The 24,465-nt window shown below is 45.9% G+C and overlaps 1 protein-coding gene across 3 annotated transcripts in view; it reads right to left on the reverse strand.

Annotated features, from left to right (window-relative positions):
- The window catches only part of NRK (Nik related kinase), an 86,356-nt gene extending 66,386 nt beyond the window's left edge, over positions 1-19,970 (reverse strand). For 2 of the 3 annotated variants that reach the window (XR_003944931.2, XM_030228824.2), the window contains exons 1-2: positions 19,770-19,967; positions 15,262-15,327 (exon numbers count right to left, since the gene is read on the reverse strand). Coding sequence is in view for 2 of the 3 variants with exons in the window: in XM_030228824.2 (XP_030084684.1) it covers positions 15,262-15,327; positions 19,770-19,811 (108 nt within the window). In the remaining variant the exon portion in view is untranslated. Of the gene's footprint in view, positions 1-15,261; positions 15,328-19,769 lie in introns of all 3 variants that reach the window. The other variant, XM_030228825.2, reaches the window with a different exon arrangement.
- Positions 19,971-24,465: the final 4,495 nt, after the last annotated feature.

A 24,465-nucleotide genomic window follows, 5' to 3' on the forward strand; every position in this document is an offset into this window, starting at 1 on the left:
GCCACATGTGGGTCGAGTAACTCAGACAGCAGCACAGTGAGTAGGAGAAGAGCTCTGAGAAGCAGGTTGTGCAGTTATCCCATTTTCCTCACACTACATTTACTGGGACATAAAACTCATTTCATTGAGCCTAAATATCACTATTTGCCCAAGTAACATCCTTTCACATCTGTTGATACCATCTCAGATTTCCAGCCTCAGACCCCAACCAGGGCTTGCTACCCTGTCAGGGGCACGGAGGCGAGGCAGACAGGGGTTTCTTTCCTCTTCCCATGGGAGTTCTGGCCTGGGGTATTCAGGACAGCAGGGATATGGGGTATTTGAAGTCCCAGGGCTCCTCTTGTTGTGAACAGGAGGGTTGGAACAGCCCTGACACAGAGCCAGTCCCATAGAGCACTTGGGAGCCCAGTGGTGATTTACGACAGCAAAGATCTGCTGCACCAGAGATCTATTCACCCAGAAAAATAAACAATTTTGGAGAAGCCTCAGCCTTTGGAAGGCTCTCACTCTGCAAAACAGGGGTTGCTGAGAAGCTCAGTCTGGGGTGAGGTACAAATCCCCCCAGCCCAGTGAATTTTTGCTGCCTGACTCACACACATCCCTTTGCAGAAACAGGGCGCTAGAGAAAACCTGCTCCTCGCACATCTCTGCTGCAGAAGGTCACAGGCAGTTACGGGTCTGCTGCCAGCCCCATCCTGCTGAAAGGAAGTCAGGGCTGGACTGTAGGAGGTCAGCTGATGGGTGGCCAGAATTTTGGAGCAAGAATCCCACAAAGGAAGGTTTTTGGCTCACCATTGCTACAAAGCTACAAAGGTTAAGCTGCACACAGCAATTACAAACCTCATGTTAGGAGAGTCATCTTTTAGCTTTTTAAGTAATGTAGCTTTATTAGCCTTCTGTCCCACATAAACACAACCTTGTGTGCACATTAAGCTCTTAGCATTTATATTATTGAATTTTTAAAGATCCTTCAGCATTCTTGCAAACAGCAACTGTAACATAGTTGAATTTTCTCTTGCATATAATACAGAACATGGACACGGCTCTGCACTGGTTAAAACTGTGGGGTTTTTTTTAAAAAAAAAGGATTTGAGGCAAGCAGGGTACACAGCTGCAAGTTCCAGCCTAAATGATGACAGAGCAACAACAACCTTAAGGGTGATTTACTTTTCCATGGCAGTGCTGGTGGTGTTTTTCTCACACAGATCACAGTACCATGCAGGTAGGCACCGCTGCAGGGGGCTGTGTACAGCTCACACACCATGGACAGCCCATGGCATTAAAAGGGTTCCTCTTACAGCCTCTGAGTCTTGCCTTCAGCATTTCTGGGCCAATACCCTCCCTATGACTCTGTTCACCTGAGGTGAATTCTGAACTCAAAAACTCTGCTGACTGTCAGGTTCAGAAGATCTGAGGTTTGCCTAGGGAAAGGTCGTATTCTTTACACACATGCCAAACTCCTCACAGAGCATTTAACTGATGGGGGAAAAAAAAGAGCATATAATTATGCCTTTTCATTTGGCTCTACCCGGTGAATCCTCTCCAAAAATTAAAAGGGAGTTAATGAACACAATTAGTCTGTGAAAAAACACACAAGCCTCCAGATTTCTGAATTATTTCTGTAAGAGATGAGCTACATGGCACTGATCTCACAGCAGCAGTCAATTCCCATTTCCTTCCAAAATCCTATTGGCCAGATGGTCCAGAAAACTCAAGGGAAAATTACTTAAATGTTTGGAAAGGCTTTCAGTGTTAAGTTAGTCTCCAAAATGAAACCAGACTACCCTTTTAATTAGTCCTATAAGTGAAGTATAGCTCGTTTTTCTAATGAATTTAAAAGAGAGGAGATTCCAAGCTCAAAAACAAAAAAAAATCTGAATTCACAAGGAACACTGGTGTTACTTTTTTCTAAACTGATCTAATCAGCTTTGTACAGCAGAAGCCTGGCTGGCAAAGGCTCTCCTCTCAAGCCAGCTGCAGGTCAGATGCACACTAATAGTTCCTGAACAGCTACAAGCAGTTACTGCCCAATGCTTCATCTTCTCAATTTCTGTTTTACTTGTAGGGATTGAAGTCTAGCACAGCTGGGTAGAAATGAACAGTGAGGTCTTGAGAGGAAGAAAGAAATAAATACCCCTGCAGAATAATTTCAAGAAAATGGCTAAACACATTACAGCTGAAGAACCGCAGAGCCTTCAGCAATGCAGCTCAGCGTAATTATGAGCACACATGAAGCAAAAGCAGCAGTGAATCATTGGGAGAACTGGTCACAAGAGGTACCAATAATTTCCTGAAATTAACTACTTAACAGCCCTACTGGATTTTTGAAACTCTCATCTCTTTGTCTCGCCCTGTATAAACGAGCCAAATGAATTCTGCACAGGGCAAGATGAAGCAGTGAACTGCACAGTGAGCTGTGTGTGGCTGAAACAACAGCAGAGCCCCAGCTCAGGCTGGGGGCCCCTGCCCTCCTCCCAGGCACTGCTGGCTACACCTAGCAAAGGCTCCCTGCAGCCCTTCCCACCACCAGCTGTCCCAACCATGGCTTGTCCCAGCACTGAGGTTCTTGCACCCACTTTTGGCCCCACTGAAGTCAACCAGACAATCTTAATGATTCTATGTCCCAAGGAATTTCTGCTGTTGAGTTTATTAGAGCTGAATTCGTCTCATAAAGGGTCAAATTTCTCAAACAAAACAAACCTCACTTTACAATGAAAAAAGAGTGTATTGTCAATGGTTTCCCTATTGGAAAAGGTGTGATTGCACAGATCCTCTCACAGGTTTGAGCCAGAGCTTGTGACACAAGAAACCAACCCCAGCCAGGGCTGCAGTGTGTCCCCTTGTGCAAAAGTACCTCTGACAAGCCACTGCAGGGCTGCCACCCAAAGTTCACAGCCCATGGGAGATGAGGCTCTCCACAAACCTACAGATGGAAGCAGAGAGCTCTCAGTGCTCTGACCCCAACACTCACTCAGGTTCAGAGATGGAGGGCATCGCCCTCGCTCAGGTGTGCCAGCTGCTGGGCCACAGGGAGATTCCACAGGCAGCTGGGAAACTCCATCAGCTTCTTCCACACCAAATACAACAGGGCCCAGGCACTACAGACAACAGGGCACGCCCAGAAACACACACAGAAATATCCAAAACTGAAACACTGAAACCCCCAGGCCTAGCCTAAGGTACCTCAGATGTCAGTGAAGCTGCACCAGAGCCCTTCTCATGGTTGAGTCTCAAAGCCACTTCTCATTTTCCAAGCTCTGAACCCTAAGTGCTTCCTTTACCTTGTAGCAGCCTGTCCAAGCAGCTGCACCACATCCAAAGCAGCTGTCAAGAAAGACAAAAACAAAACAGCAAAACAACCTCAACATTCCACAAGGCATCCAGCTAATGCCAGCAACTTGCTGGCTTACATGTAGAATATAAATTTTAAAAACTAGCATTTCTGCTTTAACATCTAGCTGTGCTCTCTTAAAAAAAAAATCACTTAAAAAGTGTAACCATCCACAAGTTTCCAAAAAATCTTCCTTTTGCAGCTCCTTTGAATATTCCGTCATCTACATCCAGATGCCAAAATACACCACCAAGAACTCACTGCTGCTTTGGATAAATATGAAATTATGTGCTAGAGGAAAATTTTGCAGGAAAAACTAAAACTCTACAGCATTGCCAATGCACATATTTAAATAAGAGAAATTTAAATTGTTAGGTCTCTATTTAAAACAAAAGAGTCAATAAAAAAGAGTATCTCAAAGTGCAAATGAAAACCCCACACCAGAAAAGCCATCTCCCAGTTGCTTTGAATTGCCTTCTACCTTCTAAATCTTCAGGTTCAGGGGAGCACATGAACTTGCATTACTAAAGACAGAAGCTCAGCCAGTTTTAGGGTGTTTTTTTTTTTTTAGGGTTTATTTTGGGGTGGTTTTTTTTGGGGGGTTCTTTGGTTTTTTTTTTTTTTTTTTTTAAGAAAACAGAATGTATGGAATTGCACTGCTCTTGCATCCAATCATGTTTGAACCAGTCAGCCCATTCCCACCAAATCTGAAGTCTCCAAGATGACTTAATTCCTGCATACTTTGTGCAAATCAGAGGAGACAAACTCCTTTCCTCCCTGCACCACGGAGGCTTACAGAAAATAGCTATTTTTGACATGTTTGCACAAGAAAATAACCTGACACATTCAGTGACTGAGTTGTTACAGAAAAACAAATCCCTAACAAGAAGGGGTTCTGAAATTAGTCACTGAGTCATCTTTGGGGACTGGCTGCCCTGCACTGATTCTGATTTGCCATTTGCTCTGTAACCAAATGAGTGCAAGGTGAGCACAAAGCTCCATCCCACCACTGCTGGCACTTCCCCTCTGAACAGGTCGAACAAATGACATCATGTGCTAAGGACTGGAAAAAAACAAGGTTTCATATAATTATTTTTAAAGACCTGGTTTGCATACATGGTTTGACCCACTTTAATTAGAAATGTTATTTCCAGCTCAATTTTGTTAAGCGTGGACATGCTCAGTGGCCTGAATCAGGTTTGTCTGTCATTTTCCTTTCACTGATCCAGCCACACCAGTCATCAAAATGCTCATTTTTTGCATACCTCCATTTCTGCCCACTTTCACAGTGGCTTTAATAGAAGGAGATTACTGCTTAGCTCTTTGAAATTTTCTGTTTGCTTCTGCTACTAGCTCTTTCTTCTTTTATAAAGAGAATTTGTTTTAGAAAAGTCAGCAATGAACTGGAGTAGTTTAATATTCATATGTCCCATGATGCAATGAGAGAGAACATGGGTTTTATCACTAACTGGTCCAGTAAAGGCTGCCCACAGCCAGGGGTGGGTCCAGCTAGTGGTTTTGCCCTCACTGCACTGATATGTGAGAACACGATTTTGTGGCAAAGCATCACCCTCCTACCTGCTGAGGCTTCCTCTTGTTTTCACCAAGGAAAAAAAAAAAAGAAGCTATTTTCTGCCAAACCTCAAGAGAGCTGTTGTTCTGCTTCAGCAGCAGGGCCAGGCACACGCCCTGTTACAGCAGCCACAGACCCACCTGAGGCACCACAAAACCTCAGCAGCACATCTGCAAAAGGCACTGCTGCACTGAGGCAAGCACAGCATGGCTGGGAGTCACAAAATAATTAAAGTGCAAAGCCCTCTGTGTCACCTCCTGTATTGCAAACACTCCTTGCTAATAGAGGGTCCTCCACAAACATGGATGTCCTCCTTGGCAGGCAGGACAGATGTGGCTTGTCACACCACAGCCAGCTCCTGGAACACACCTAGAGAACTGCACAGTCATCCCCCTGCCCAGGATGGGGGGAAATGCAGAGGCAGCAGCTTCCCCATTTCTCTTCCTGATCATGCTCCCAAGTCTGTAAGGAGAAATCAAAATGCATCATGCAATCTCTGGGGACATTCACATCACACGATGGCTCTGACAGCTCAGACAACAGGGCACTGCATGATGACATCCATGCTGCTTGCCTGGCTAGAAGGGGAGCCAGAAAGGAAAGAAAACCCACTGCTGGCATATGCTCACCTAAGCTGAAGGCACAACCCTTCCAGAAGATCAGGCAGCATTTACACACCAGAGGATTCAACCAGACAGGCTCCCCATTAAGAACCCCAGTTCACAGACCACAGTCTCATCTCCAGCCAGACTCCAGTGGCACCTACAATCCCTGCCCAGCCCTGGTGTGGCTCAGCATTGCCTCCATCCCACACAGGGGCCTGAAGCTTCCCAGCCACCCCTGACAGAGCTGGGCTGCAAGGACATCTCCACATGATAAAGAATTGCTCTATTTTAATATTAATAACTTTCAAAGGGAGAGGTCTGCCAGAACAATGCAAACAGTGCAGGATACAGCAAACACAAAAGCTTCTCCAGCCAGATATTTCATGTACTCCCTCTGACACTGAAAACCCATCTGTGTGACAGACAGGGCAAGTGCCATGCAGGCTCCAGCCACCACCCAGCTCTGACAAGGCCTTTTCTTTTCATTCCTGGTCAGAGAACCATGACTTTGACAGATGTGGGAAGACAAATGACATTATGAGGCCTGACCAGGAGCTTGCTGTGACTCTTTGAGCAGCCTCACAAATGCAGGAGGTGCATTGCAAACCCGGGCACTCCCACAGTGTCTGCACAGGCTGATTCCCTCACCAGCATGAAAATACTGCATCTCCATCATGCAAGGCAGGGATACAGGCCATGCAGAGTCTGCCAAGAGGTGGGTACCTAGAAACTAACACAGAGTAAAGAAAGAAAGAGGAGAACACAGGAAAGGATGAGTCCAAAATCCTCTCAGTTCTTTATACTCCAACATGTGCTGTCAGAGACCTGAGTTTCCAGACTCTGTTCTCTATCTTCCTCTACTCAAAAGAGTTCAGGCTGATTTTTTCCAAGTGTCCAAAAGAAAGTCAATCTCTCTATTCCTTCATCCTTTCCCAGGCACATTTTTGGAGTGCAGGTTGCCATGCATGGACCTTCTCCCCGTGCAAGCCCTTTGCTGCCAGGGGAGCTGCCCCAGTTGGGCACCAGCAATCTGCATGTGCCCCCCAAACACCAGCAGGAGAGCCCGGAGCTCCAGTGCCTTTGGGAAACGTCAGACCTGCTTAGGCTGATGTGCACACACACAAAAAGCCCAGTGTGCCCTCAGTGCAGCACATCCACGGGCTCAAACCCCTCCCTGAGCCGTGCCAGGCTTCAATGGATCCATGGGGCACCCCTGCTCCTCCAAAACCTGGCTAGCTTCCACTGGGAGGGACAGCAAAGCACAGCCCAGTGCCTCTGGGAACAATCCACCCTTCATCCCAAAGGCATCCCAAAGCAGGAATGGTCTGGTGCCCCCAGCCATGCACTGCTGCTGCCTGTGCTCTTCTGCAGGGCTAAACACGGGAAAACTGCAAGACCTCACCACAGTAATTTGATTTTCAAAGCACGAGAGATAATGCTGCCCCCCAACTCCTACCTTGGCCCTCTGGTCACAATAAAAGGCAATCAGATATCTGCTGATACAATTTGGCTTCTGGGGGCAGAATGTTTGCAAGAAGCCTGTTACAATAAATATTTCATGTTAGACTGCAAAAAACAAATATTATTTTCTTCTAGCTCTTTCCTTTTTCCGTATAACAAGACAACATAATGAAAAATCTGTGTAAATAATACATTTGAGAATCCATTATCTAAGTCATATGCATATTTATTTCATGATGGTTTTGTTGCAAATTTTAGTATAATTGTTCACAGGTTTAAAGCCAAGAGTAAAACAGAAGTAGACAAATCTACTGCAACAGAAATAATTAGTAAACTGGTTACTCTATTGTTATTTTTAAATACTGGGGAAATGCCTTGCCAAATTCTGCATACTAAGTAAGAAAGATATCTACATTTTACTGAACTTCAGGAATTTTCTTTTCAGAAGGCCATCACATATTTGTCTTATGACCTTTTCCTCTAAATGTTTCCATTTTTAACAACAGAGATACAAGAAAAAAAATTGCATGAAAAAGCTCACATCAGATGTAGCAACCACAGAGTCAGAAAACAGAATTTAGTAAATTCCAGTATTCAGTAAACACCAACAAAATGTCAATATTTTGCCAACTGGTCTCGCTTTTGGTTGCAAACACTCCTCTTGGAATATAAAATCAGAATAATTCACATTAATATTCACATTTCATTTTGTCATGCCAGATTCAGTATGACTGTACCTTTTTTCCCCAATCTATTAAACATCCTGCTGAATTTAAATGTATGTTCAAATGAAGGACATTAAAAGTAATGTTTTGACATTTCTGATGCAAAGTTTGGAAATGAAAGCCAACTCATTTTTTGAAATTTTCCCACTCTGGTTTCTCTTGAACCCATGTTTGGATTCAAGTGAAACTGGTTTTCAAGCAGCACATTGTTCAGGAAGTGGCTGCTGACCAATTTTCACAAATCACCTCCATAAGCACACTGATTCCTCCTGACCACAATCCCAAAGTGCTGCCCAGACACAAGGGCTGCCTCCATTTCACCAGCTGCACTCACACAAAGAGCTCCATTTCCAGCAAATTCAAGGGTTTGGCCATGGTGGGAAGCAGAGGCAAGAAGAGAAGCAAGATCTCCTGAGCTGCCCACATCAGCCCCTCTCTTATCTAACGAAAAAGTGCATTTTTCACACACTGGGAGCTCCTAAAGGCTGCCCAGACCACACCCAGCTACTGCACAGCAGCTGATCTCATTATTTATGCAGGACAGTGAAAAGGGCACAGCTTGCTACAAAGTCTGTCTTCTGCACTGCTCAGATGTAAGACCTCAGAAGTTACTAAAATGTTGTGTTTTCAAGGGTGGAAGTGGGGAATGGGGAATAAATGGCCTTTGAGAAGGGGCTTCTAAAGCAAATCTTGAAAACCTTTCACAAACTCCACAAGGTTCAGTAGGTTACAAGAGCAGACTTAAAATACACAAGGACTTTGAAAAATAAAAAATATACTACAAACAGCTGAAAAATAGTTCCTCGGTTTATTTTAGGAAACCAACTGATTTGTTGTTCCTTTTATTATACTTTATTAGCTATTGCCCAGAGGTACCAAAGAAGGACTTTCAAAGAAACACACATGCACTCTTCAGGACATTAAAGCAGACCTGGAAAGTACAATTCCTAAGGAGCTCTAAGAAAGAGTCAGAGACACACAGATAAGGTGATATGTCCTCACTAGGCTCTAAAATCCTGCAGTTCACAGTGAAAAAAGTAGTTACTAGAGCTAACCTGCCATGGGAATCAGCTCAAACATCTCTAAACAGCACACTAGATTTTTGGCTGTTTAAAGTAATGTGTCATTCATTCATTAACTGTCATAGCCATGGTTTTCTGCACTGCAAATAGACAATTACAATTATTCCCCCAAGTTCCACAAATTCATATATCATACACCATGAAAATAATTGTGAGTAGGTCAGATACTGCAGAACTCAGGCCCGTGGAGCACGGGTCACACTGATGTACCTGCACATTGCTTGAATCTGGATGCCACTGAGCAGTCAGGATTACTGAAATCAATGTCACTGGTGAGGTGCTGAAAGCACAGCAAAGTGCTGGAGCAGGGAATTAAGAGCTTGAACTACTTCCTACCATGCTCATATTACCAGCAGAGCATTTTTAGCACGTTCTCTTACCTTCAAAATAGCATGACCCAGTGACAAAACCTGAAGTGTTATGCAACATGAGCTCAAAATGCCAACAGTTTAGGATGAAAATGCACTGTAATCTCCCACATGGGCTTTTAGCGCCAAAATATGGAGGAGCTGAAAGCAGGAGGCCTGACAACAAATTATGTGCAAGGATTTTGCTACTCTCTAATGGCACATCTAATTATTGTACATTTCTCTGTTCAGCCAGAGCATTTATTGTATAGAAGCACTCCACAGCTGGGATGATTTTTTCACATGCTTACTCTTCTATTTTTGATAAACTAGTTTGGCTCCTAAGAATCTTAATCAAGTTCCTCTGAAATATTCACTAACTAGAACCAGGACTCCCCAATTTGCTAATTAATTTTGCCTGTTTGATCCACTATTTTAAAATCCAGTGCTGAGTGTGCAAATTGGCAGGGAAGGCAAGATTAAAAAAAAACAAAAACCAAACAGCACCAAACCCCAAAAAACCCAGCACAAAAATGCTCCTGACTCTGACAATTGAATACACACCATAAACTACTACACATATATATAGAGAAATATTTAATACAGAAGTGGGAGGGTTTTGTTTTTGAAGTTAGTAATTCACACCCTAATAGGCTGGGTTGATAGTAGGCATTTCTTGAACTCAAAGCTGAGATTGGAAATGACCTCTGGGAACACATGGTCTCACCTTCTGTTAAAAGCAGGGACTAAGTTTACAATACCCAAGACAGTGTCAAACATATTTGGATATTTCCAGCAAGGGTGACTCCACAACCACCATGAGAAACCATTCCAGTGGTGACTCACTCTCATGGTACAGAATGTTTTTCTCACAACCAGATGGAACTTTTCCTGAGCAACCCATTTGCCTGTGGATCCCTGTACTAACCATCACTGAAGCACCTGAAAACTGTGACTAGAGTGCCCTCAGCCTTCTCTTCCCAGGGTTGAAAAAACCCAATTCCTTCAGCCTTTCTTCAACCCAATAAATGTTTTGGTTGCCTCTTGCTGAATCCTCTCTGGTTTCCCAAAGTCTCTCTGGAACTGAGGGAGCAAAGATGGGACACAGTATTCCAGGTGTGCCCTAACAAGAGCATGGAAAATAACCACATCTCCTGATTTGCTTGCCAGGCTCTTGCAGACACAAGAGCCCTCCTTGTATCAGGGGTGCCAGCTCCACAGCCATTCTGATGGGGGAGGAAAAGGACAATTGTGGTGTGGAAGCAATAAGAAAGGCATGGAGACATTTATGGGAGGGTATTTAGGATCTGCAGACAACTGAGAGAAGATGAAGAAACACACCTGGGGGTATGCAGACTTCAAGGGTCTCATTAAAAATGGAAGAAGTTAAATACCAAAGCCCCAACCCACACCTCTCTAGTGTGTTGTTGGTATTGCAGCCCTACACACTTCAGTTTTCAAGGCAACCCGTTCATAAGCAAACAGCATTTCATATCTCATTGCAATGGCAGCAGCACATATGGAGTTCAGACGTTCTCCTGGAGAGATCCCTGTGGCCAGGAGCAGCAATCTCCAGTATTTGTCTGCACAAGCCAACCAAGGATCTGTGCAATGAGCTGCTGCCTTCATCCCAAGCACTGCTGGCAGTGACTTTATACACTGCTACCTGCTGTCATTAACTAGATTTCCATGTGGACAAGAGAATCAGCTCTTCTACTGCTGCCATGATGGGTTTTACCTTTTCTTTTTCTATACATTTATGTATTCTCACACCCTTAGCACGCATACTCTTAACTCTTTAAGCCTGGTATCTCAGCACAGCCCTGGTGTTCTGCTAGGCCAGGAGACCAAACATGCCAAGGTCTCACAGCTGGAGGCTGGAGAACCCTACACTATCCTGAGAAACCAAGGTCCCCTTCAGAACACATCCTGCAAACCAGGATTAGACCTGTCTGGGGACATGTCACACTATTCATTCACGCCTCTCTGTGGGACAGCTTCATTAGATAGGCTAATGTGCAAGGTCTATAAAACTGGAAATGTGATCTACCTTGTGTGTGCACTTTGGCATATCCCACCTTGACAACTGCTGCACCATACAGATCCTTGTTAAACACCAAAGTCAAAACTCTCATCTCTTAACTGTGTCTGGCTCTTAATTTTAGGACCGAGAAAAAGGCGTCACTACCAAAAACCAAAATAAAGCAAACAGATAGACAAACAAGCACTTTTATCAACTTCTAGTGAAACAGAGAGTAGCACTTTGTCATTCCTGTAGAGTACAACTGATTTCCTTTCTTGACTTGTCAAAATCTCAGTGCCTTGAAGACTAAGATTAGCTTGAAAATTGTAACTCACCACAAATGACAACAAAACAACCTGAGATTATGTGTCATTTTTAACATCTCTGCAGCACTTTGGAGACTCTGAAATTGCATTTTAGCCCCAAGATACAATCTTTGGAAAGTGGCTACTGCTGACCCACCCATAGAAGTGATGGTTTAAAAGTTTTCAGCTTATACACATTCACTATCTGTATTATAGAGAACATAATTCTTTCTTACATTTAACCTTCCAGGTGCTACCATTAATTATGGTTTACCATACAGTCCACAGATACAACACTCCATAACAGCATGGTCAGGTGATTCTTTCCACACAATCCCCAGCCTCAAAAACCCCCACGTTCCTTCCCCCCACCACTCCCAACTCAGTTACATCAGCCAGTTATTCACTGAAATGGAATACAAAGAACTTAACAGACTTTCAAATTAGGACAAACTGAAACATTGTATTTGTGTTTTGCTGCACTCCTGCCACTCTACATCAGCAGCAAAGTAACTCCTAACTCATGTCAGCAATTGAAGCATGATTCAATGCCAAGAAGCAACTGTGTTAAAAAAAACCCAAAAAAACAAAAAACCAAACAACAAAAAAAGCCCAACCAAACCCCCATACATTTCCTTACTCAGATCTGCTTCCCTTTTGTATCCTGAGTCCTATGTGACCGCTGAGAAATAAAAATATTAGCAGTGCAGAGTCACTGCAGGAAGGCAGGGCTGCTTCCAGCCCTGCTAAGCCCCAGCAGCAGCAGCACTGCTGCTTCTTCACCAGCTGCATTACTGGGAATCCACATCTTCCCCCCTGACTCTCACAGCTCCAAACCACAGCACCCCTCTCAAGTTCCCTGGGCCCTCAGACTCCATTGAAGATAAAACCATTCTGCACACACAGCAGCTGCAAATCTGTCAGGGTTTATCACCAGCCTCCAAGACCATGTGCCAAAGGCATCAGTCCCTGGAACTATCCAAAGACACTGGCCTCTCTTTCCCTAGGCCACTAAAAACTGGCAAGCCCAGGAGAAGGCTAATCCACATCACCAAAAATAAGGAAGACAAAAGCCTCAGTCAGATGCCTCTTGCCATCAGAACACCATTGCTGACCTCATTTGGCCCACGAAAGCTTCAGAAGGATGAAGACTCTCACAGCATGGCTGAATGAGAAGGATGAGGAACAATTCCTCTTCATCTTGACAACTGTCAGAGTCTCACAGCCTCCTCCAGAGCTCAGGAAAAATTGTGTGACCCAAACACTTCAAAAATGGCAACCCCTTCAGGTGCCCCATATCTCCCTTTCCCCATTTACTCCACAGAAAAATGACCCTGCACTGAAAACTGGAACACAGAAAATACACTAACAGCCTTCTATGGAAGAAGCACTTCTCATCAAAGATTATGAAACCAACAGCAGAAGTCTTTGAAAAAAACAGTTCACTTCCCCCAAACTTACAGTTTAGTTCTTATTGAACACACAGGCACAGACCAGCACAGAATGCTCTGCATCAAGGGCGAGGGACCAGCACCTCCCAGCACTCCAGAGCCACAGAGCCCACCCAGTTAAACTCCTGCAGGGAATGGGAGCAGGAAAGAGCTCACAGCAGTGCCATGGCCCAACAGACCCCAGGGAATTCCCAGTGACACCTTCAGCCTTCTCACTTCCTCCCAGATGACACCGACAGTTACAGGACACAAAGCACTGCTCTGCTGTCTGAAGGCCCTCAGTGATCAGAGCAGCTCTAGAAACCCTCACAAATGCTGGCCCTTGTATTTGGAGAGCAGCTGCTCATGCCCTGAACACCCACTTTCATCCCTGGCCTCAGGAGCACCCAGGAGGATGGACAGATCTTGCCAGAAGCAGTGCATGGGATGTTCAGAAACTTCTCTTTCCCAAATGCAATCAGTGGAGATGGTGCAGAGACTGGACACAGTCTGACCTTCAGCTCCTCAGCACTGAGGAAAGGCATGGAAGGGTCAGACTCCTCATTCCCAACCACCAGCAAATGCCCTATTTCCAACTACTTTCGATCTTCCCTTCCTGCCAGGGAGGACTGTGCTAGCACCTCCCATGGCATTATTCTGAATCACCTCTTACATCGGATTGTTCTTTGGATTCCAACATGTGGAAACCAGGAATTAACTGAAAAACTCACCTGTAATTTCAAGAGATAATGAAGCCCAAGTCTCATGAATTTTGGGTACCACTGGATTTTTTTTCACATCTAATTCACACTTTGCAAAGGCTGAAGTTGCCAGTACTGGCATATTTATATCCTATTACTTCATAAGTTGTCAAAAAAAATCTGTTGGTATTTAGTCAGCTATTGTACACAAATCTTTATAACATTTCTGCTCAGCTCTAGCATTGTTATGTGTACAATTCATACCTCTTCCATTTCATTTTAAAAGATCCTGAACTGGAACTGGAATAATTCAGTATGAATAATACTCTCCTTCAATAAATCTGTTAAACATGGTTTTCTAAACCTAATGATGAATCCTCAAAATTTTATTTTCATTTTTATAGAGTTGCATATATTAAAATATGAATCATCTTCACAGCCAACAAAGCAATTTAGCAATTCTGAATATAATTTATTCAGCCTGAAATAAGTTTTTCTTTGATTATGTGCAAATTACTATGTGTAGTTTCTGAATGCATGGAAGAATCTAACACCTCAGGAAAATAAAAACATGCTCTAATGATATGAGTAAAGTATATGGATAACAGAGACGACTTTAGAACTTAAATATTTATAATCACAAGCCTATACCAGACAAACTGCAAAATTATTCCAGAATTCCATTCATTCACTCTATTAGTGCTAGCATTTCATAGATCAGAGGACACAGGGAAAGTAAAATGTGATGGACACATGTGATGGATTACTTTGGTGTAATCCAAACTGCAGCATGCATTCAGTGCCATGGAGAAAGAAGATCAGCCCTGCATTGCTACAGGACCCCTCTGTACTTTTCCACAGAGGGGTCACTGCACAAAGAGCCTGCACCCACACAAGGACCTGCCAAGCAGGGCCTTGTCAGCAGTGGGACCTGGAGAAGCAGCACCAGACAGATTTATTCCAGCACCACCACTCTTCTGAGGCACCTCCAAGGGCTCAGTGTGGCCTTTTCCTTCCTCTGCCTCCGTTCTCAATATGGGGACCTGGTTCTCTATTTAATCACAACTATTTCCTCTTCTTTAATCACTTTTAGGGAAGGCTTCACAGTGAAAGAACACTTTTCTAGGCTTGCTGTTGTGACTAAAGTGAGCTGTGCATGGTGCACAGGGTGCTGTGCTGGGGCAATGTTAACTGCTGCAGTTTGTGTTGGGCTCTGCTCTGATGCCACAGTGACAAAGCAATGTGACAGGTAATGACAGAAATCAAAGACTCCATGGCCTCCTGCAGAGCAGGGCTAATTGACACCTCTGTCTTGAAGAGCACTGCTGGCTGAGCTTTGAACTTCACCCAATCCAGGCCAAATTTAGCCACTGCTGATGTAAATTTCTGCCAGACACCTTTAAAATAATTTTGAAAAAGAGAAAATAAGAACAGAGCAGAGGGAAGTTACTAAAAAGCCATTTATGTGACTTGTGGCAGCAAAGAGACATGAAAACAGGACAGGAGGAAGGGCCATGGAATTTCACAGGTAGCACATTTTGCATTAAGCAGAAAAGAGAGCAAGACAAACCAGGCTATTACTGGAACAACTGTCCACCTTCTTAAATGGTGCTCACTTCTGCTTTAGGTAATACAGCATTATCAAGAACTTCATCCTAAACCAAAGAGGGATCCAAACCTTGTAGACTTGTCCATATGTCCCATTTCCAACGACCTGCACCAGTTCAAAGATTCCTGCAGGGTCCTGCAAAAAGCAGAAGAAATAACATTATTTGGATTAGAGCAACCACTTCATAGCAGAAACTAATTGTACACCACCAAAATGAAATATGTGAGGCACATCTCCTAATGTGTTGCACACTAAAGGGGAAATTGCCAAATCACAGGGTAAGAAATGCATTAATGTTTACATTTTCAGTCAAGTTTCACAAAAGGTCTGTATGCAAAACAACTTGGTGAAGATTGGCAGGATGGTACAACAGCAGAGAGAACAAATAAATGAAGGTGTGTGAAAAATACTAGAATTCAACTGCAGACTCAGCTTACAGTAGAACAAGGAGAAACTCCAGGCTCCTAAGCCCTACCGCACTGAGCTGCCTGGAGACTCAGCTGCTGTGCTCTGCTCTGAAACACTTGGTATGAACAAGGCAACAAAGCAAAAAAACTAAAGAGCTGAATTGAAAAAAATACAATATAAAGCACCTCAGCCCAGTTACCTTAGTGAAGGGAAAGGTACCAAACCAGGCAACCTTAACTTACAGGCAGGCTGAGAACACTCAGCTCTCCTGTTCTGCAAACATAACAAAGTGAATTTGACGGAGGTATTGAACTCTTGGCTCTGAACCCAAACTAGACTGCTGTTAATTTACATAAGAGATTAATGAGTCAGGTGATCAGTCTACCATTCCACATGAACCAACTTCTACCCTTGTGCTACAGCTCCAGCTGCTCTGACACCAGCCACTGCAGCAGGGGTTCTGCATGCTGCAACCCCTCAGGTACAGGCAGCCCTCTTGTTGCAAGGCATGGGCAATGCTCTCTCCTGAACCACTGAGTACATGAAAAAATCTGGTGCTTCAGTTAAAATTCACTTGAGCGATTTATTTAAAACCATTAAGAACTCAAGAGATCATTTCTTGGTTTCTGGCTAACCCATTCATCACTCAGCTCATTTCTTGCCATGGTATCACTGAGAGTGATATATTTTGTATAAAGTATTATTAAGTCCATGTGTCAGTTTTACCACATCTGTTTCAGCAATCTATCCTGTCAGTTAATGCCTGTTGGTACTGCTGAGGGACGTGATACAGAAAAACATTATCTCAGAAGTACAATTTCTATGCCCCTGGTTGCAAAACATCTTTTTTTTTAGAGGTATCAAGCTATTCTCCACTCCACTTATATGTTAATCTTTTAATATAAGTAATTCTTTCTTCATATTGGATACAGAAATGTTTACCTTGGCAGAACCCCAGTGGAAGCACACAGGCTTCATTTCTGAGCAGATTCCACCTTTATTGGCACAACTGTCACGATAGATGCCAAGAGCTTTCAGAGCAACACAGCCCAGACTTCCATAACTGAAAGTACTAATGAATTCATTTGGTTTTAAGTTAAATGAGTTTTAATCTTAAACCTCCTGGACTGTCAATCTTACAAGACTTTTTCTTTTTTTAAAAAAGTAATGTGTAAATCAGACCAGGATGACTTCTGACCCTTGCAGGTCAGTCTGTGTCTTTTTTTCCCCGTCACTTCTTTTAAAACAAGGCAGTAAGCCTTCTAGACTTAAACCCCAATTCCAAAAGCCCTCACTAAAAAGGAAATCAATGGGAACACTCACATATGGATTTAAGCACAGGCATAAGAATGTCTACAATACTGGATCTCATTGAAGTTTTCTTTGCTTTCTTCTCATTTCCTCATTTTATGTTTTGACTAGTCTGGATATAAAGAAATGCTTTACTTCAGTGGGGCTGAAGTCAGCAAATAAACCATTGCTACTGCTACAGCAACTGGTGGGTGGTAAAAACCTGTGCACAGAACTGTGCTGTGGGCAGCTCTTGGTCCAGGCAGCAAAACTCACAGCAGCTCTCTAAGGAACTCTCCCAGTAAAGGGCTTCCATGCACAATATCTACTGCACTCCATGGGAAGCACGAGCAGCACCCTAATTCACCTCCTCTCCTGCAGAAAGCAGCATTGCTGAATTAACAAGTGCCCACAGTAGACAGAAACCCAGAGGAACCTAAACTGCATTTTCTACTTGGACTTTCCAACTGCTTCTCTCACTTAAACATGTGCTGTCTTCACTCTTCTTGTCTAAGCTTATTTATTATGCAAACATAGTAATTTAAATGTCTCAAAATTAGCTTCTCTTTCCTCTTTGAATAAATTTAGTTCTGATTCAGCATCCTAATAGTTTGCTTCTAAAGGCTTCTGACACTCCAAGAAAGACCCTAACAATTATCTAAATAAACATTAGCATTAAAGTTAATACAGTGCAAATCCCATCCTGCCCTTGCTAGCAAACTGAGCAGTAGCACCTCAAGCCACCACAGGTCTGAGTGCAGCCAAATTACTTGGCCATCTCTTCTTTTAATCAGGACACCACAGTGAACCAAGCCTTGTTAAGAGTCATAAAGGATATTAATGTGGGCTCTGGTCCTTGGATTGCCTTTGTTTGCTTGGATAGCAGCAGTGCATTGTTTGCTGGCATTGTTCACCACGGGCCACCTTCCTAATTGTCTTGGAGCCACATATCATTGCTGATGTAGTGCTTCCTCCCAGCTACCACCTAAGCCCAGCTAACCCTTCACCAGCCTGCCCAGTTGCTAGATTCCCTTTGAAAGATGCCAAAATACTGGCCTGAACATTCATCACTCTAAGGTTAGCTGCCACCATACATTGTACCATATGGTGACCACCCTGATTTCCCTCCAGCAGCAGCAGCACACTCAGAAAGCAGAGCAAGACTGCTGGCCCAGAGGCACCCAGGCCACATCCCTCTCCTGCAGGGCAGAATGAAAAGCAACCAGAGCACAACCAAAATGCACTTTTCACATCCCTGCAGCTAAAGAAGATCCAGGTGTCTGAGGCACAAGTTCTTCTACAGAGCCTCTGGAGTTCAGCCCCTGATGCAGAGTTCAGGGATGTTTAGCCTGACTGCCCTGGCAAACCCAGCAGTGTAAGGAATCCACAGGCCCCCTTCTTTCCAGGAAAAGGGGAGAGCCCTGGTGAACACCCATTTGGAGGGGAGCAGGGCAATCTCAGCTTGAAAATAACCCCGCTCTCAACTGTGGGAGGCTGGAGCACAGCACCAAGCAGCTCCCCCTGGCCCCAGGAACACCTCAGACACAGCAAAGGCAAGGCACCTGTCTTTAAATAATTTCCATAGCTCAGCCTCACCTGCCTCCCATTTCCTACTGAGCACAAAGCCCAAACTAAGGCTGCTGATGTGCTCAAAGGGGTTGCTCCCAAAATGAGACATTTATCTCTTCCCCTGTGGAGGCTGAAACTTGCAGTGCTCTCAGCCTTTGGAGGCTGTGAATCAGATGGTTCTGTCACAAAGCCTGCTGTCTGCTTTGCAGAATGACTCCTTTTCAAACTCACACTATATCCTTATTTATAATGAGGATGAGATTCATCTGCAAAAGCCCTAAAGAACTTCCATTATTTTTCCTTACACCTCATAGCAGAGCCAGACTAAACTTCTGCTTGCTTAGCCAGAAGCCTTTTGCCATCCTTCCTAACTTTACTGTCCCTGCTGCTTTTCCTCTTTCTGCCTCCAGTCTGGAACACCCTCCTCGCCATGTGAGCATCGCAAACGCTTCTCCCAGCCCTCTTTCTTTTTTCCCTGATATTTTTAGCAAGTGGCTTGCTTTGGTTTCACTGTCTGGGGATGACTGCTTTTTGCCACAATTGAACACTTCCCTGCTTGTCTGTCCAGAGAGCTCCACAAAAGCCCTGCCTGGGTTGGACGGGTGCTCAGTGCTCAGCTTCTGTGTAAAAAGGGCAAGTGGAACACCCAGCCCTGTCACTGCTCTGTGATGTGAAACACTGACAGCACAGCTTTTAACGCGGCCAAAGTTTGGCTTACATTAAAAACATAAGAGAATAACAATAAAAAATTCATGGCAAACTAGGTAAACGCTGACTTTTTTAGCTTGGGGAAAGGAGGGGGGCATAAAAGATCTCAAACTTCAATAACAACAAAAAAGCCACAAAAGCCAAACCGCTACGCATCCAGAAGCTCCTCGTTTCCCATTTGTTTTCTCTTCGCAGCACTCACAACATCTTTAGGGATGTCGGTAGGAATGCTTTACCAGCCTGGCAGGGGAAGGAGCTCCGCGGTGCAGCGCTCCGAGCCGGGCAGCGCAGCGCTCCGCGGGACCCCCGCTCCAGCCGAGGCAGCGCGACCTCCGGAGCCCGCGGGCAGCGGCAGCGGGAGAGCCCCGAGGCTGCACCCTGAGCCCCCCGGGCATCTGGGTGCCTGTGCGGGCACGGCAGCACCGCCCCGCCGTCCCCGCCACCACCACGGATGTGCCGCGGTGCCCTCCAGCCGCCCCGCAGCCGAGCGCGGCACCGGATAACGGGGGCGAAGACTCGCACACGCCGCGGAGGCGAGGAGCGGGCTCGGCAGCCCCGAGCCCGGGGCAGGGGTCCCCCCGCCGCAGCCCGGCCGTGCTTACCCGCAGCGCCGCCAGGTCGATGCCGTCCAGGCTGCGGGCCATGGCTCCGCCGGCCCCGCTAACGGCGCCGCGGGCGGCCCGCGCCGGCCCGGCCGTGCCCCGGCGGGCGCAGGGAGCCGGGCATGCCCGGCCGGCCCCAACGCCCTCCCCGGCCCGGGCCGCCGCCGCCGGCAACTTTAGCGGAGGGAGCAGCTCGGGAAAAAGTTTGCGAGGAAGTGACGTGCGGCGCCGCGGGGGTCGGGGCCACCTGCCGCCGGCGGGCGGGGGCGGCCGCGCTCTGCGCCCCGGGCGCGCTCCCCGCGGGGCGGGAGCGGGGGATCGCCTCTGGAATATGGGACGGGGGAGTTTCCCTGCACGCACCGCCCCGCGCGGGGCCGGGAAGGGCCGGGCCGGGAACGGGGACCCCTCCGGCGCCGCAACCCCGCGCTCCCGGCGCTGCGCTCCCGCACGGCGCACGGGGCCATGCAGCAGCCGCTAACCAAACCCCTAAACCCCCTAAAACTGCAGTGACAGCGTCCAAAGAAGGGGATTTTATACACACACAGCTGAGACACTGCCAGCCCCTTCCCCTCGGGTGTCGGGCGCTGCGAACACGATCTCAGGGAGGTGACGGCAGCGGTGTTCGCAGGGATGCTCCCAGGGATGCTCCCAGGCTCGGCTCGGCCCGCGGCCCCACGCGAACGAGGGCACGGGCCGTGCAGCAGCCGCTCCGCCAGCCCGGCCCGCAGGCGCATCCCCCGCAGCCTCGCTGCCCCTCCGAGCCGCCCCTCCCCGGTAATTGGCACCGCAGGGAGAGCACAGCAGTAGTGTAGCAGGCTGGAAGGACTTGTGGGTATTCTTGGGCCTCGTGTTTAGAGACAAATATCAGTGGAAAGGCACATTTCTGAGACAAAGTCCTTAAACATTCTCAAGTGATGTTCAGGGCGCTGTCCCCTCGCAGAGAGCAAGCAAAGGGGCAGAAATTCTCAATCAGTACTTCCTCAGTTGCAGACTTAAAATCAAGACAAAGTGGTTGACGTGTCTTTGGTGCCTATTAGCACACCAGGAGGGCTGCAATGCCAGCAGCGAGGGGCAGTGTTGTAATAAAGGCGTTTGGCAATTTCCTTGAAAGAAGTGCTGATGTATCACTCAGCTTCAAAGTATTCTTGTAGAACAGCCCTCCTTGGGTACATTATCGCTAATGTGACCCTGAGTTTGTGCTCTCTGCCTGCCTGCAGGCCACCATTTGGAGGCACTGCTAAAGAGTTGAGGCCAATCACTGCATTAAAGTGTAAGTTTGTTGAAGAACGAAACATGCAATGCAGCAGAAATCAACACACAGCAACAGCCCAGCCCCCTGCTCTCCCATGGGCAACATTTAGAAAATTCTGGCCCTCATGTCACCTTTGTCAAAGCTAAGCCAGAGCTTTGCTCCCCATTTGAGCCTTCCTGCCTTACATCGTTAGCCTTTTTGCTTGTGTTATTTCTCATAATCCCTATTTATCTCTCCTCTCTAACCTTCAGGCTGTCCTTTGTCTCCTGCCACTTTCCACTTCCTTCCTGCCTCCCAGTGAGAATGGGTGTGAAACTCCTGACTGCTGTCTACCCAACGCCCTCCATCCCTCTCCATCTCTCAGATCCTTTGCTGAAATTAATCCTGCCTGCCTTGCTCACCTCTGATGGGTGCTCCAACTTTAGGATTAATTTCCACTTGACAAAGCTCTGCCCCAAAATGAGAAGTATTAAAGTGTTTAGAAGAATAACCTGGTTTGTAGTATTTTTGCAGGCAGGTCTCACTATCCCTGCTTTGTGCTTTTACCACCACTGCTTTCCCCCTGCACCCTGCTGGGAGTTTCTGTGGGTGCTCCAGTCCCACTCACACCACTGCAGGCAGGGCTCTAGGGAGGAGTTCTTCCCTTGCTGCTGAGGAAGGCAGAGCATCATTTCCCCATCAAGGCCTTGCAGGTCCAACAGAAGCCTCAGCTGCTTTTGTCACTGATACTCACAGCAGATCTGTTGAGGCTCCAAATGCCACCAGGACAAGGGTACTTTTCATAGTAGAACCAGATTTACAAGGCTGATTTCTTCACCAGCTTGCTGACTGGTTCTACAGACACAGAAATGTGCTCCAGGTGTCCCCCACGGCCTCGTGCCCTGCTCCTGGCAGATCCTTCCCACAAGCACAGGGGGCTTGTGCTGCTGCTGACCTGTGAGCAGACTCTCCCAGCTTGCTCTTCTGCATGAAGCTGTGTGGCAGAGTAACTCCCAGGAGTCAGAAATTCCATGCATTAGTGCAATTGGTAATAAACCCACATTCACCTTACCAATAATAAAAAATGAACAGGTTCCCTTAACAATAAATTCAATTTTAAAAATACCAAACAACCAAATTGTAACAAACACAAGAGACAATTAAATGCTATCTGTACAACTTTCCTCTCCAACATCCATATTCAAAACCCTGAAGCCAGCTTCAGCAACCAGAGACCCAAACATAAAATCCTTTCAAATGTCTATGTGCATGCAAAGGATGTTTTGTATTAAAAGGGAAGTGCAAGAATGAAGGGGAAAGAACTTCCTTTGTTTCAGCAAAGGAAATGCCATTGTACCCCAGAAGTGCTGGGCTAATTCTGAGCTCTTCTTTTATCATCCTAACACAGATTTGGTCCATAATAATCCTACCAAGAGTAATTGCTCCTGCCAGATGTGACACTCAGTAAAGGAAGAGAGTGTTTAAAGCTGAGGCTCAAATTGACATGCTGGCTTGTTTCCTCTAGCTTTGTTTACATTGGGTCTTAGCTACAGGTGTGAAGCTGGCAGAGAAATAAACAAGATAACTCATAAGATAACAAGATTTCTGGTCTACAGGAAACAAACAGCTTCTTAAACTGTGGGCTTAGCCCGAAAAGGACAAACTGACTCTTTTCAACATATCTGAACTGTAAATTCAGAAAAATTATCATTCAGAAAAACTCCAGCACACATGAACATTTTATTGCAATACTCACCCCAATGGTGCTCAGGGAATGGACATCCCTGCCACTGCCTTTGCTGTGGGAACAGCCAGGCTCAGCAGCTCCTGCCACATCTGGGACTCCAGAGCCAACCCTCGGTACACACTTCCCAGCATTTCCAGGATACAAATCCAGCATGAAGCTCAGACCTACATCAAGTTAGGCTCCCTGCTATGGAGGTAGGAGACAAATCCCTGCTCAGGCTTCTGGGTTCCCCTGCACCCAGTTTCCTGGTGGAGAGCCACCCCAGTGTGCCAGCCTTTCCCAGGACCCCTGTCTGCAGCAGCTCCCCAGCACGTGCCCCAGTGTCAGACAGGATCTCCAGGAACACCAGCTTTCCTTGGCACTGGAACACTCCCTGGGAGATTTATTTTGCTGGAAGTTTCTTACCTTCTGTAAGGAACCTGTGTTCTGTCCATGCCTGAGGCACCTGATCAGATTGATGCTGACCCTCCAACATCAGCAATTATCTCCCAGAATAAAAATACTTCACAAAATTCTCCTTTACTTTTGGCTTTTATATGAAATAGAGATTTAAGACATCTCTTTAGTGCTTCTTTAGGGGACAACCCTTGGCTGACTAAGGTTGCACATTAAAACTCTTCAAAGCCTTGTGTGCAGCCTGGATGTTGTGGATGCTAGCTTGGCAGCAGTCACACCGTGCCAGGAGCAATATTTCATGGCCACAGAAAAGCAGAGAATACTTTTATCAGGCCACACCTTGGATAAAACCAGGATAACTTTGTGCAGCTGCTGCAAAATGTTTTTGGGCTGCGAAGGGAAGATTTGAGTTTCAGGCCATGGACGTGCACTTACATTCCAATTTAGTTAAAAGATGCAAAAAATATGAACTACCAGCACAATCCACTTCATATCTTCAGCATTCCTGGGACCCATCCCTACAGTGCTTGGAAATCACAGTCAAGTGTCATTGTTTGCAATGCACTGTTGGATTGTGCTCTGAATGTTTCTCCTAATTTCTCCTATTTGAACTAAAGAAAATTCTCACTTCATTCCAAACCCAGTAAGGCTGGGCCAGAAAGTCATATTTAAACCTGGATCTGTCCTCAGATTTCCACTTTGCAGAGACTGCTGCATTAGGATCATGAGACAGGGTTGCTATCCTGAGTAAACTGGAAATACCAGAGCTCCAGACAAACAAACCAAAGCAGTAATTTCCCGTACAGTACTCAGAAGTTCATACAGTAGTTTGCAGCTCTTTAAAAATTAAATAACTTTTTTCTGTTCCTGGCAAACATGCTAGTTCAGTTTCACAGGATATCCAAAATGAGACCAAGCAGCTTCCTTCCCAAAGGATTCCTGAGTGGACAGGCAAGCTGGAAAAAGTGCCTCTGACTACTGTAACCCCAGCCAGGATATCCACCTCATTTCCCGAGGCTAAAACTTAATGTACAGGTCTCCCACAAAACATACATTACTCCAAATGCCACTTGCTGGGACTTTTTCAGGAGTTTATTTTCTTTCCAGTGGTGCCAGAGAAGGCAGCCTGTGCCAGGCTGCACACACAGCTGGGGGAGCAGGAGGAGCCCTCTCCCTGCAGCAGCGATAACCCTGACCCAGCACTTCACAGCTTTGTTTCAGCTAAGCCCTTCGGGGTTTCTCAAGGAAACAAAGGCTGCACTGGGGGTTTCCAGCTTCCCTTCAGCCCAGCACACAGCCCTGCTCTCCCTAAAACAGCACAC

Source organism: Serinus canaria, chromosome 4A, assembly GCF_022539315.1.
Source record: "Serinus canaria isolate serCan28SL12 chromosome 4A, serCan2020, whole genome shotgun sequence".
NCBI lineage: Eukaryota > Metazoa > Chordata > Aves > Passeriformes > Fringillidae > Serinus > Serinus canaria.